The 13,715-nt window shown below is 40.1% G+C and overlaps 7 protein-coding genes across 7 annotated transcripts; 3 read left to right on the top strand and 4 right to left on the bottom strand. All coding sequences in view use genetic code 12, as the record gives it.

Moving 5' to 3' along the window:
• Window positions 1–184: 184 nt before the first annotated feature.
• Window positions 185–1,884, top strand: RBP5 (DNA-binding proteins Bright/BRCAA1/RBP1 and related proteins containing BRIGHT domain; the record flags this gene model as incomplete). The annotated part of the gene is made up of 3 exons (XM_001386503.1): window positions 185–357; window positions 409–862; window positions 938–1,884. The coding sequence occupies exons 1-3, from the start codon at window positions 265–267 to the stop codon at window positions 1,882–1,884; spliced, it is 1,494 nt and encodes a 497-aa protein (XP_001386540.2). The 5' UTR covers window positions 185–264.
• A 552-nt stretch (window positions 1,885–2,436) lies between these two features.
• DEM1 (conserved hypothetical protein, mitochondrial) lies at window positions 2,437–4,122 on the top strand (the record flags this gene model as incomplete). Its single annotated transcript, XM_001386504.1, has 3 exons — window positions 2,437–2,839; window positions 2,873–3,644; window positions 3,669–4,122. Coding segments are annotated over 3 exons (1,629 nt in total), but the record flags the coding sequence as incomplete, so codon positions are not given.
• A 546-nt stretch (window positions 4,123–4,668) lies between these two features.
• HNT3 (histidine triad superfamily, third branch) lies at window positions 4,669–5,454 on the bottom strand (the record flags this gene model as incomplete). The annotated part of the gene is made up of 1 exon (XM_001386686.1): window positions 4,669–5,454. One exon carries the CDS (start codon window positions 5,452–5,454, stop codon window positions 4,669–4,671), a length of 786 nt encoding a protein of 261 aa, XP_001386723.2.
• A 200-nt stretch (window positions 5,455–5,654) lies between these two features.
• On the bottom strand, window positions 5,655–6,011 carry PKR1 (SMK killer toxin resistance protein; the record flags this gene model as incomplete). Its single annotated transcript, XM_001386687.1, has 1 exon — window positions 5,655–6,011. One exon carries the CDS (start codon window positions 6,009–6,011, stop codon window positions 5,655–5,657), a length of 357 nt encoding a protein of 118 aa, XP_001386724.1.
• A 497-nt stretch (window positions 6,012–6,508) lies between these two features.
• Window positions 6,509–8,701, top strand: NOT4 (transcriptional repressor general negative regulator of transcription subunit 4; the record flags this gene model as incomplete). Its single annotated transcript, XM_001386505.1, is given in 6 exon segments — window positions 6,509–6,558; window positions 6,628–7,361; window positions 7,377–7,466; window positions 7,581–8,215; window positions 8,237–8,407; window positions 8,474–8,701. 6 exon segments carry the CDS (start codon window positions 6,509–6,511, stop codon window positions 8,558–8,560), a joined length of 1,767 nt encoding a protein of 588 aa, XP_001386542.2. The 3' UTR covers window positions 8,561–8,701.
• Window positions 8,702–8,811: 110 nt separating this feature from the next.
• Window positions 8,812–9,756, bottom strand: PICST_33885 (hypothetical protein; the record flags this gene model as incomplete). Its single annotated transcript, XM_001386688.1, has 1 exon — window positions 8,812–9,756. One exon carries the CDS (start codon window positions 9,754–9,756, stop codon window positions 8,812–8,814), a length of 945 nt encoding a protein of 314 aa, XP_001386725.2.
• An 812-nt stretch (window positions 9,757–10,568) lies between these two features.
• On the bottom strand, window positions 10,569–13,631 carry ISM1 (isoleucine-tRNA ligase; the record flags this gene model as incomplete). The annotated part of the gene is made up of 2 exons (XM_001386689.1): window positions 10,569–13,168; window positions 13,280–13,631. The coding sequence occupies 2 exons, from the start codon at window positions 13,629–13,631 to the stop codon at window positions 10,569–10,571; spliced, it is 2,952 nt and encodes a 983-aa protein (XP_001386726.2).
• Between the last annotated feature and the right edge of the window lie 84 nt (window positions 13,632–13,715).

Below are 13,715 nucleotides of genomic sequence, written 5' to 3' on the forward strand. Positions count from 1 at the left end.
TCCTGTTCAATTTCCATACACGGACCAACATTTGGGTTTTCGCGAAACCCCCCTGAAAGAATCTCGAGCTTTGTGTTGCAATAGACTACTAAAATAGCACACTCAACACAACAATAATACAGAAAGTCCACGGTTTACTCTACTATTGATATTCTCATATACTCCTTATTAGCGGCAGAATCACCATCGACCGTTTTTCATCAGATACTTCATCCTTTTTAATCAACTTGCAGCCTTTTACTACATTTATGTGCATTCTCCAATATGAACAAAAAGTTAAATTTGAAGCTCTCGCTTAACAGAACGACAAGCAATTTGTCTAACGAGTCCCAGCCGTTCACTCCGCTTGAGCAGACCGTTCAAACACCTATAGACGCTCCGGGATTTCCGCAGCAGCAATCTTCACAGCCTACCTTCTACTTTGCGCCTCCGGCAGTCCCAGGTGGAGGAGCCAGAACTCCTGTTGATTCGATATACTCCAACCCGCAATACAACGAATCTGACGATATTTTGACAGACATTGACGAACTACAAGGAACATGCAAAACCACCCGCAACTATACTCTTAACTTCACTCCTAGCTTTGATCAACTTGTATTATCAATTTATTCGCATATCTTGTCATTGCCTACCACCACTCCTTTTCTGGGAATGACACCTCCTAGTGGACTTGTGAGTAAAGTTGCTAATGAAACCATGTCTAAGTTGATTGCAAACACACAAACCAGCAATCCTCCTTTGTACGACCACCAGAGTATTATCAACGCTGAATACCTTAGAAACCATTCTTACCAACCCATCTTTTTGCAGTTGATACGGAAGAGGTTATTGGACTTATGCCTTTTCAACAGCTACAACGGTGGTGACAGCACCAACTCAAACTCGTACAACAACAATACTAATTCTCTTAATAATACTGCTTTGAAATTACCTGAAGCTACCACTATTTCAGTGACAGCTTCATCTAATGTAGCAAATGGCGGATTAAGACAGTCTTCGATTTCAAATTTGTCATTGAATGAATTGAACATTCTGAACTACAACAGCAACAATACCTCAACCAGATCCAGATCCTCTTCTCTCAGCTTGAGGAAACAATCTTTGACAAGAAACAATTCATACACCAACAACAATTGGTTGCACGTTGGAAATATAAATAGTATTAGACCCTCCAGCAACGCCAACGGTCCCATTCACCACGGTGGTGAACACTATAATGCTAGCACAGACTCATTGCAATCGATGCAAGACTATGTTACACAATCCTTCATTAATAGATCTGCCAACAATAACAATAACAATAACAACAACGCCAGTCTTACTGCTCCTTCAACAAATTTCAATTCTATGATGATGGACTACCAGACCCCACCATCTTCAAATAAGGGCTCGATTTCTGGTCCTACCATGACCCCACCCTATAATACCCAAACAATCCAGAACTCCATAAATAATGGCCATTCGATGAATCCAGAATATGATGATTTTGCATTTTACCAGTTTCAGCAAGCCAGATCGCGTTCTTCGTCTAGAGGAAACAACTCATTTCCAATACCTTTGACTATCAACACAGATTCGGCTAACATACAGGCATTGAATGCCTTAAACGGTGGTCCACTTTCTGGAGGACCCAATGCCCATAGAAACAATCACACCGGGTTGAGCTTGGATTCTCCATTTATGTCTGCTACTTCGTTGTCCGAGGAAAGCGGTTATTTCGGAGATAGATTCCCACAACCACCTCAGGTGAGTAGCAATGTTCAAGCTGACAGTCCAACTAATGCGGAACCCGCATTGGGTGACTCTCGTATTAACTTGCATAACCAGTTCAGCTTGAGTGAGAAGAAGAGAGATTCATTGAAGTTGAAGAGAGGTATCCACTAGTCCATTTAGTTTTAGTTGCAACTGGATATTGCACTATGAGCATGTTGGTCTACTTGTATCATTATTAAATACACATATAAATAGTAGAATAGATTGCACTGTAAAGTAGAATATAGAATTCGGAATAAGGAATAAAGAATTGATCTGGAAGATTTTCGCAGTCATTCTGGTAGCTTCGTAATTTCGCGTCAAGACTTCCACCCGCGTTAAAATTGATAACTATTTACTTCTCAAGATAGCTCCATCGATTACTAATTATTGACCTAGTTAAAAGCTAAAAAGTTTTCCAGAAATGATATGAGAGTACCTTTTAGGTTTCCAATTCTGCGCTTTAGCACTTATACCAAAAGTCTCTCTGAGGCAGCAACAGTACCTAAAACTGAAGATGAGGTGCCAGGTTCTCCAGAGGAAGAATCTCAGCACAAGGCTATTTTGAAAAGGATGATGGACGATGAAGACATGCGAGCTAAATCGATCTTGAAACAGTTCCTATTGCCAAGAGACAAGAATTCGTCTGAGGTCGGAAAATCTGATAGCATTGAGTTGTTTCCAAACGATTCTTTACATCTGCTCTATGCCAATTGGCATCTACCTGGATCTCATATGTTACCACTATATAATCCCACAAATATCAGTCCGTACGAATTTCACTCACGGTTCAATTCCGACCAGTCCTATAAACGGTCGCCCAGGCTTTCTGTGACGAAATTGCTTACTGATAGGTGGTGTGAGTTGAGTGAATACTATACTATATATGCTGGTTCCCCACAGTTCAAAGTAACAAACGCTATTACTCAAGGATTGGAACGGCACTCTGAGCTTGAATATGAATTGCATCAACCGATAGATATAAGCTTATTAATGGAGACTCTATCTGGAAGCATTTCTGATGCAATATCTCATTTCCAAGCAACTATAAAAGATGTGAAAGACCCAGATTTGTTACTGGAGTTAGGTATTCAGTTTGAAAAGTTTCGGAAGATTACAGATGGTAATCCAGATGCAGCAAAATTAGCAATGGAATGGAGCGATCATTCTATTAACCGTTTGTTCAGCTTGATCACAACTTCCGAAGCCAGAGAAGTTCTTGTTCACGGATTCTTAAATCTTGAGAATTCTGAGTTTGTTTCCAGCATAGACGAATTAAAGAATCTGCAAAATGGAAACATTGATATCAGAAAGGTATTAGTCAGTGGTATTGTGGATCACTTCAAAATAGAAAACTTAGAGGATCCCACAGACTTGTCGTTGTTTCGAGAGATTCGAGACTATATGGACTATTACTTCGATACCACTATAGGTGACAAGCAAGTAATAGATCTTACAAAGTTTTTACAGTCAGTTAAACAATTTGTTGAGGAACACAAGTCCGCATTCAGCGTCAAGACGACAGACGTTAAAACAAGGTCTGTGAATCGATTACCAAGTCTGATTTCCGTTTTGGAAGCTGCGAAATTCCAAACATTCTACTATAGAAAGATGTTTGGACTACTTTCAAATGAGCATCAAAGAACGGAAAACAACCATTTTGCGTATTACAGTTTACTAGAAAATGCACGCGTTCGTGGTATTGATGTTGATGAACCGCTTGATATAGTAACCTTGGTTAGTATCTTGCGGAAAAACTACAACTTATTCTACTTGGATTTCGTAAAATTGGCAAATGGAGAACCTATTGGATTTGAACCTTTTGATTCTTACAATAAAGGAAGAGAAAACACAGGTTTTGCTTTAGATTCTGTTTTTGGAATCGCAGAAAAGTCTGGTAAACTAGGTGATGTAAGGTGTCTTCTCGCAGGCAAGCCTATGCAATTGGATTTGATTGAGAAGATCAACAGTCTCGAAGATTTCAACTACGATGAAATTTTGAGTCCAGATTTGATTAAAAACTGGAAAACTGCTCCTACATTAAGATATCTTGCGGCGCGTTGTGCACAATTCTATGAGCTCTTTCTGGAGTTGCTAGGAGATCATACTGCTGTGGAATACCACAACGGTCGAACCTCCCAGGCTTTCCATACTTCCGAATCAAAGTACACCGAGGATGTAATTGGGGAACAAACAAGGAAAGCGTCTACCTTCTGGAACGGAAAACGTTTTCCAATCTATACACGAGATTTAAGCAAATGTAACTATTGTGACTTTAAACCAAGGTGTATGGTACCAAATCACCAACTACAAGGCGATCTTTATCGAAAATCATTAGGAGCGAAGATAAATGAGTTTCTTCATAGCTGAAATGTCAAAAAAGATGTGAACCATCATCAAAAGAATGTCGATAAGTGAAAAAAAGCTCATCAACCCTTCTGCAGATGTTTCATTCATTATTTGGGATTCGTTTACCACTTGCACCTGAAGATGGCGTGCATGCAGAGATAATTCCCAGTGTGTTTCTACAGTGAAGAATTGATTAGTACGTGTATTCAGCTGGATATGGATATACAGTTGATAAAGAAGTCTGTCTAGAAACTGTGAAAAAGTGAAAAATATATGGGTACACATATAGGAAAATTTTCGCTAGCAGTTTACCCGGATTTGTGAGAATATTTTTCGCAACCAAAGCTGATTTAAATTCACTAGGGCTCATAATAATCAGTAGTTGGTACATCAAGAAATGCTACTCACAAATGGTTAAATGATACATAGTCAAACACTACCTGGTAAGAACACCAGTAATAGATGATTACAATTTTAAAATCTTTTTTAGCAGTGAATGGCGCTTGTAGCTGAATGAATCCAATAGAGTAGAGTTAAGTCTACGTAGAAGTAGAGTTCCATCATTACTTATATTTGACTTTTGATTAGTTTGTTTACATCATAACCTTCAAAACTACTATATTTCTTAGTGAATTCCTCTTCCATGTGTTCTTTCAATTTCTGGAACTTATTCCCAAATGTAGCACCACATATTGTACATTGAAGAGGAGTGCTTTTTATGATGTCATTTAACACAGCTTCATTACGAACATTCTTTATTACCATAACGTCCTCATCCGATTCTGAGGAGTGGACTGAATCGGAATCATAGTCATCATACTTGTCAGATGTTCCACTCCTCAATTTGCAGTAGCCAGCATTGTAATTTGGATTTAACTTGTCAAATTCGACAAAGAATTTGGTAGTGAATGAATTGTAGTGCTTCTTGTGTTTCATTCGTGTCGAAAAGAAGTCTTGTGTGATGACATGTATGTGAAGGTTTCTGAGAGATGGAATGGAGTGAATTCCAGACTTTATGAACTTGTTCTTGAATTCAGCTAGCTTCAACTTGTTATTGGGGTGATTGCCCAAGGATTTGTCTATATCTTCTATTATCATCTCTTTGGCCTTTTCCACATATGTTCCGATAAGCTCATATAACTCCTCGCCAGTGAAGTCCTTGTAATTGCGATTAAAGACATCTAAGGGGTGTACATGAGTTAGTGCCGTAGATCTGGGGATCACTAGATAATGGCGTACGGATTTGGGAAATAGATCTCGGATAATAATGACATGCTCATCATGGTATAAAACGAGGTCCAGATGTTTCTCGGGATGGTCTATATATGACTGGAAGGCGTCTCTAAAGCTCATTTCCGAGTATTAAAAAAAATAAGAAAACTTATGGGCTCGATCGAAATTTTCAAAATTCCTACGGTCTACTGTTTTCAGCGTAAATCTTATCTGTGAGGCACGAAGGACATGGCATTGGGGTTCTAAATTACTATTATTACCTATGAGTATGTACACGAAATAAGGAAAAATGTATCAATTATGGCAGTCTATTAGGCAGTTCAAGTCTTTCTCTTTCTGATCGGACTTTGGCTGATGGTGGCTGTAGTACTGGCAGCTGGTTCTTCGGTCTTCGAATCATCAGTCTTTTGAGCTACATTCTGTTCATTGGCTTCTTTTTCTAACTCCTCGTTGCTCTTCAACTTTATATTCTTCAACTCGTTGATGAACCAGATTACAGCAGCATATAACAATACTGCAATGACCAACAAGTTGACGAAATGGATCGACTTGACGAGGAAAATTAATGCTATTAAAGATAGAATTAATAAAATGAACGACGCATGGGTAGCAGTGACCAACGCAGGCGTGGTTCCTGGGGTAAAGATGGAATCCCACAACTCAACCAAAAAAGCCATTTCTAGAGAGTTGTCCGTGGTAGAATGGAAAATACCGTCGAGTTAGTGAAACTTATTGAAAAGCACATTTCATCAACCACCCTAGTGGCCTAGTTGATCCTCACTGTAGACATATTCTGGTCACGTGAGAATCTACAATTGAAACTCGAGGGCAAAAGTATAGTGTTGGTCGCTTTTCAACCACCAATGATTCAGTAGCCATAAACGTCTTAGAGACGAGTCTGTAGCCAAAAGTAGTTTCATTGAGATATGACAAGGCAGCAATTGGCCTTTGTCCACATGTACATATTACTATAGATCGTTCTGATAATGTTCAATTAGTCTCACCTCAGCTATTACGTAAGTCTCCATCCACGACTTTTCTTTTTCCTTCTCAACATGTATACCGAATCCAGTAAAATTACAAAAGTCACGAAATCTTGTCAAAACCAGTATTGACAACATTATTCAAAATAACTCTCTACTTTTCACGTTTATAACACAGCATCGATTTCAGAATGGTTCCAAGCGACGACTCGTTCATCTCCGACAATGAAGAAGAATATTGGTATGTATTACTAAACCGATTCAGTCTAATTTTTCAGTTTTGGGAGAACAATTACTAACATCATACTAGCCCATTATGTGTGGAAGAAATGGACATTTCCGACAAAAACTTCAAGCCATGTCCCTGTGGCTATCAGATATGTCAGTTCTGCTATAACAACATCAAACAGAACCCTGAGCTTAACGGAAGATGCCCCGGTTGTAGAAGGTTGTACGACGATGAGTCTGTAGAGTACAAAACCATAAGTGCCGAGGAGTACCGTTTGCAACAGCTAAAGAAGGAGAAACGTGAACGTGAGAAAAAGCAGCGTGAAAAAGAAAAGAAGGAAACTGAAATGGCCAACAAGAAGCATCTTGCTGGTTTGAGAGTGGTCCAGAAGAATTTGGTCTACGTCACAGGCTTGAATCCTCCTTGCAATCCTGAAGACTTACACTCAGTGTTACGTTCTGACAAGTACTTTGGTCAGTATGGAAAGATTCTGAAAATCGTCATCAACACCAAGACACCAACTGCTCTGGGAAGTCATCACCATCACCAGAATCCTGGTTTGGTTGTCTATGTGACTTTCGCCAAAAAAGAGGATGCCTTGAAGTGTATCAACGAGTTGGATGGCTCCTTATGTGATGGAAGAGTTCTAAGAGCAGCTCACGGTACCACCAAATACTGTTCGTCCTACTTAAGAGGCCATCCATGTCCAAATCCTAATTGTATGTTCCTACATGAACCTGGTGAAGAAGCTGATTCGTACACCAGAAAAGACTTGTCAACTCAACAGGGTATCAAGATGAGCATGATGGGCTTAGGTGGAAATCTGAGAGTGAGCAGCAGTTCGAATATTTCCAATTCTGGTCACTTTCAGGCTCATTCAGCAACCAATTCTCAATCCAACTACAGTGGAGATGAAGACAGTTTCTCGCATTCGGAAGATGATCAGGATCATCACCAAAATAATACACAAGCCCAGATTCAACCACCAGCCCAAAATGGCACTACTGCTGCTACTGCCGCTACTACTGCTGCAGCTAGTTCTGGTCCTATCTTGCCAGCATCTGTGCAATGGGCTAAAGCAGGAAGCAATTCCGCTAGTAACTCGCCTTCGGTTAATAACAACACTCCCTTGGCTAACTCTGCTGCTTTCCCAACTTTGGGAGAAATCTTCCGCGATCAGAAACTGCAACAGAAGAAGGATTTGAAGCAAAAGATCAAATCTAAAGTATCCAAGGATAATGTCTTGCTTCCAGATGACATTGATATTGATGATGATTCTGTATTAGGTTTCATTGATCTGACATCTGAGTGTTTGAGGGACTTACAACAGAGAAAGGAGAAGTTGAACGTTCATTTCTCCAAGTTATCGAACAGAACTGGGTCTGTCTTACCTTTGTTTGCATTCAACAGCACAGAAGGCTTGTCTCATGATACCAGGCTTGAAGAGGAGACGTTGTTAGCACGTCAAGTCATTGAAAGATTCTTCTTGAGACCAATCAAGAACTATCATTTAGCATATCAAAACCATCCTATCGCACAGCAACAAACATTGCAGAACCAAATACAGCAACAACAGCAACAACAGCAGCAGCGTCAGCAGCCAGGTTTCCAGGCTGCCAGCTTGGAACAGTTGCAAGCTGACCAGCAGAGAAAGTTGTTGGAAGCTCAAGTCCAGATCCAGGGCCAGCAGCAAGTTGAAGGTTCTGCAATTCTGCAACAACAGGCACAACAACAATTGTTGCTTCTTCAATTGCAACAACAACAGCAACAACTGCAGCAAGCTAATCAAATCAATATGTTGAGAGCAACCGAGAGAGGTAACACATCTACGCCACCTCCTCCTGGTTTGTTTGCCGCTAACGTCCCCAAGAATCAGCTTCCACAATCGCAATTACAAGGCCAAGTACCAGCCAGCTTCAATGGAGAGTCCAATGCTCCTGTTGCGGCTCCTGCTGCTGGAGCTCAGTCTTCCAGCTCCCAATTGTTGACTCAGTTGATGAGTGGAAAGAGATGATTGTTAGTTTGTTGAAAGTGTTTGTTTGATTTTTGACTTTGTTGACTTATTAACTTTATAGTTGCAAAGGTTGTAATATTGGATTGGTGTCCCAAGTGGATAAATAAATATATATAATATATATATAATACTAATTAAAACAGTAATAATTATTATAGTAGTAATACATTATCAATATTTTATCTAGCTATTACAGCATATTAAAAGTGCGATGGTTATATAGTACAGTGTGTTTTTGTCTTGATACATGTTTAGATTGTGTTTTCTTTGATGGTGATCTTGTCGTTGATGATGTGGGTCATCTCTCCGTTCAAATAAGGTGCCTGGTTCTGGAACTCGATGTAGTTTTCCACTGGCTCCTCAGGCGAATGGTACACTTTCATCATTATTTCGCGGAATTTGGCTACGTAAGTGCATTCGCTCTTGTTGATGGATACACCGACCTTCTGTCTGAAATACTCCAGCATGGCTGCTGCTCTTGGGTATGCTGGAAGATGTTGGTTCAATACAAATGCCTCGTCCATTATGGAGTGGAAGATTTTTAAGTTTACACCTGTGTCTCGAAATCCGTAGTGCAAGAGGAGATAGTGCGCAGCCTTTGAACTTATGGCGATACCGAACTTACCTTCAAATGTTTGGCGTATATACTCGGCTCTTTCGTCGGTAGATTTTCTTAATCTGGCTGCATCAAATACTACCCTGGCATGATCCTTAGACCAAGTTGCTTCCTCCCATTTTTCTAATGGAGGTGCACCTTTGGGTCTTCTTGTTACTGAGGACCTTTCGATGAATCTGCTGGCACGAGGATCCAGTAGCTCGTGGAGATTCAAAATCTTTGAAGCTTCCTTAGCATTCTCGTAGATCTGTCTTCTTAGTATGGCTAGTTCTTGTACTCGTGAGATGATGTCTGGTATGGGCAACAGTTTTTCAAGACGAATAGCCAAAGCGTCCATTCTTGCTAGCAAAATGTTGTCGTTGGGTGATAAGTCTTCTTGTCTGCTTTCAAGATAAGTTTTCACAACTCTGTACTCATACAATATTTCATCCAACTGGAGAAGAATCTCATAGGTGTTTTCCAAGTTATGATTAGAATCGTCCATCTGGGCAAACTTCTCCCTGAGTCCAAGATACGAATGCACCAAGTCATGCTTCCTCTGTTCGTAATTGTTCACTTTCCGTTGGTAGAGCAGGGACATTGTTATTGAATTTTGCTATATGATGTTTGTAGTGATTTGTTTTTTGTTTGTATGAGATTGTTGATTATCTATTCGGTTTTCTTTTTTGTTTTCATCAAAACAAATCTTCTTCTGCCAATTGACGGGACTCGGTGGTAATTGCTGTGTTCTTCGTATCTAGACAATGAATTGTTCCTTGTATGCACCGAAGATAGCGGTGGTCCTGCGGTCCGAGTAGAATGATGGGTTCCCAAAGATGTTTTTCTGTTGTGGTTAGAGTTTTTCATTCGCACATGAACAATGCGCTGCGGCATTGGTGTATTCCCAAAAAGTCGCGTTTCTGCAACCAACCATCAGAGCTCTAAACTTTTGCAGCTAGTCTTATCGCAGAACGAGCTGGAGGGAATGGCGCACCCAAGTTAATTGTATCTAGCGGATGTAGCTTACAGACCCAAGAACAGCTGGCAATCCAAAGGAACACGTGAGCTTCTCTCAATTGGCCAGTTGGCAGCTACAGTGGTTCTGTATTCAAACCACGCTGCCGTATGTGCCGAATTTTCTGTACACCCTTCGCGGTCTTCTCCTGAATTTAGATCTTTGCTTTTTTACACTAAAATTCGCTAACAAATAGTTCTCTCGCTAAAAAGCTTCAGAAAAAGCGCAATTACACATCCACCTCCATACCAAATAAAATGCAAATATATGGCAAACCACTATTTACGTTTTCTGATTATAGAAATACAATCTCATCCTTCTTAGGGGATAAATCTATTCAGGCATCTATTTACAAAATGCTTATATACAGCCTGATAAATCAAATCTATGTACAGTTGTTAGTGGTTCACTACTGTGTCACACTTCTGGCACAATTTGTCCTCCACTACAGAAGTGAACTTCCAGCACCTGGGACATTTGGCTCCAGGAGATGGGCTGATTTGGATATTTACAGATTCGCCGTTCACTTCGACCGTGGTTTTGCTCTCGTATTTTGGATCAGCTTCCAATTGTCCTACTGTAGCTTTCGAGACTAAGAAGTAATCGTCCAAGAACAATGCGTGTGCGCGTAAAATGTCCTCTAACTTGGTCTTCTCTCCGTTGAATGCAATGTTTACCTGAGTTTCCAATTTGTTCTTGTAGATGCCGTCGAGTCTGAGCTGTTCCATTTGCTTATAGACTTGGTCTCTGAGCTCCCAAATCAACTGGAACTCAGATTCGATTTGCTCATTCAAGAATTGGTCTTGCAACTTGTAGAAATTGTGCCAGCCTCCCACCATAAATGGAGAACTCTCCTTGACGTCGAAGAACCTACGGTACTCTTCCCATACTTCCTGTGTCAATATGGGTTGAATGGGAGCAAGTAAACCAATGTAGACTCTTAAGATTTCTTTCAATACGGTTTGAATACTTCTTCGTCTCACAGAATTCTTAGAGTCAGTGTAAAGGCAGTCTTTCGAAATGTCGAAATATAACGAACTCAAGATCACATTCATATGGTGGTTGACTTCACTCACAACTCTGGAAAAGTTGTGCTCCTTATAATGTTCAATGCAAGACGTTTCCAACTTGTAAAGCTTAGAAAGCGCGTACTTATCCAATGGGTTTAAATTATTATAGTCCACTGGCTCTCTAAAGTCATTAAGATTGCCTAACAAGTACTTGAAAGTCACTCTCAATTTCTTCATATTCTCAAAGACTCTGCTTAACACTTCACTTCCAACACTTACATCGGCATTATAGTTAGAAGACGCAACCCATAATCTCAAACCGTCGGTACCTAATGCTGGTAAAAGTGGTTTTCCTCCACCTTCAATGGCATGCCTGGGAGAAATGATATTTCCTTTGGATTTTGACATCTTCTCATTTTTGCTATCCAATGTGAATCCGTGCGTTATGATCTTGGTGAATGGAGCGACGGGCAAGAAATCATTGCCATTAACACCAGAGGCAATGATCTTGTTCAATAAGGATGATTGGAACCAGCCTCTATGTTGGTCACTTCCTTCAAGGTAGATGTTGGCCAATGGAGTTTCAGATCTGAAGGAAGATTCGATATCCTTGTTCAATGTAGTCCAGGATGTTCCTGAATCAAACCACACATCCATAGTATCTTGTCCCTTGACATATTCTTTGCCGCTCAGTTTGTATTCTTCGGGCAACCATCTTGAAATATCATCTTCTGAAGAAAACCATTCATCAGTACCAAATTCATCCATTCTATGAATAATGTAGTCAACTGTTTCGATATCTTCTACGGGTTCGCCTGAATTTCTATTGTACACTATTGGCAATGGTACACCCCATGTTCTTTGTCTTGATATGCACCATTCGTTTCTATTTCTGATGAACAGTGGCAATCTATTCTTGCCTGACTCAGGATAGAATTTTACCTTTTCGAGAGCTTCTATTGCCGTAGGTTTAATCTTTTCTACATTGACAAACCATTGTGGCGTGGATCTCTGGATGACTGGAGTCTTTGATCTCCAATCGTAGGGATAGGAGTGCTTGAAAGTTTTGTTGATATTGAAAATCATACCATTCTCGTCTAATATGCCAATACATTTTCTGATTGTTTCTGAATCTGTTACCTTATGTTTAGCCAATGAGTGGAAACCAACAGGAATATTGTCAGCAATATATCTTCCCTGTCCATTTACTGAAGATCTTACGTCTAAACCATGGTTCTTGCCAATAATAAAATCTTCTCCACCATGAGCTGGAGCGGTATGAACAAGTCCAGAACCAGCTGAAGAAACAACATGAGATCCGTGGATAACTGGATGATGTACACCATCCTTTGAAGCAGGGTTGATGTATTCCAAGCCAACTAAATCATTGCCTCTGAATATAACTGACTCTCCAACACTTTCGAAATTATCATTCAATGCCAAAACCTCATTAACCAATGGCACTCCAACAAACAAATATTCATTGGTTATCTTATTGTGCACTAAAGTGTAATCAAGATCGTTGTTCACGCATACAGCTCTATTTGCTGGAATTGTCCATGGAGTCGAGGTCCATATGAGTAACTTCAAGTTGAGGTCTTGTTCGTTTACCCCAATTTTGAAATTATCACGCAACGTCTGATATATCACACTTGACACTACTGGAAATTTTACATGTATAGCTACAGACTTGTGGTCGTTATTGTATTCCAACTCCGCCTCAGCTAAAGCTGTTTCAGTTTCACATCCCCACCATACTGGTTTCAACTGTCTGGAAAGCAATCCGTTTTCCATGAGCTTTTTAAACACACGAAGCTGGTTGATCTCATAATCATGAGACATCGTGATATATGGATTATCAAAATCTGCCATTATGGCAAACTCCTTGAATTGGTTACGCTGACTGTCAATTTCTTTGTTAGCCAATTGCCTACAAGCTGCACGGATTTCAGATGCCAGAAGTTTAGTTGCGGATTCCAAAGTTGGTTCTGGTTCATTATGTTTGTTCTTGTTGTTGATTTTTTTCTTTTTCTTGTTCTTTTCTAAATTCTTCTTAATTTCCGCCTCCAAGTTCGTTGCCTTCATTTCAATTGGAAGACCGTGACAATCCCACCCCGGGCGATAGTTGATTACGGAATTATTATGGATCAACTCAAATCTATTGATGATGTCCTTGAGAATCTTATTAAGGGCATGTCCCAAGTGTAAATCCCCATTCGCATAAGGAGGGCCATCGTGTAGTGTGAAAGAGGGTCTGTTCTCTTTATTCTTAACTTGCCACTCATACAAGTCTTGACTTGTAGTCTTTATAAGTTCATCCCTAGCCTCGTTTTTTGGGATCTTGGGTCCAAAGCTGGTTTTAGGGAGATGGAGAGTATTGGAATAGTTGACTTTCTGCAAACAACGAGGACCTGTTGAGAGCAGTCTCACCAGCCCTATACAGCGAAGCATCGTTCTTACCAGATACCTTCGAAGTTTTTAGCGTTGCTGTTGCTGAATTTAACTACTATTTTGCAATGTGATGAAAATTAGAAT

Source organism: Scheffersomyces stipitis, chromosome 8, assembly GCF_000209165.1.
Source record: "Scheffersomyces stipitis CBS 6054 chromosome 8, complete sequence".
In the NCBI taxonomy this organism is placed as follows: domain Eukaryota; kingdom Fungi; phylum Ascomycota; class Pichiomycetes; order Serinales; family Debaryomycetaceae; genus Scheffersomyces; species Scheffersomyces stipitis.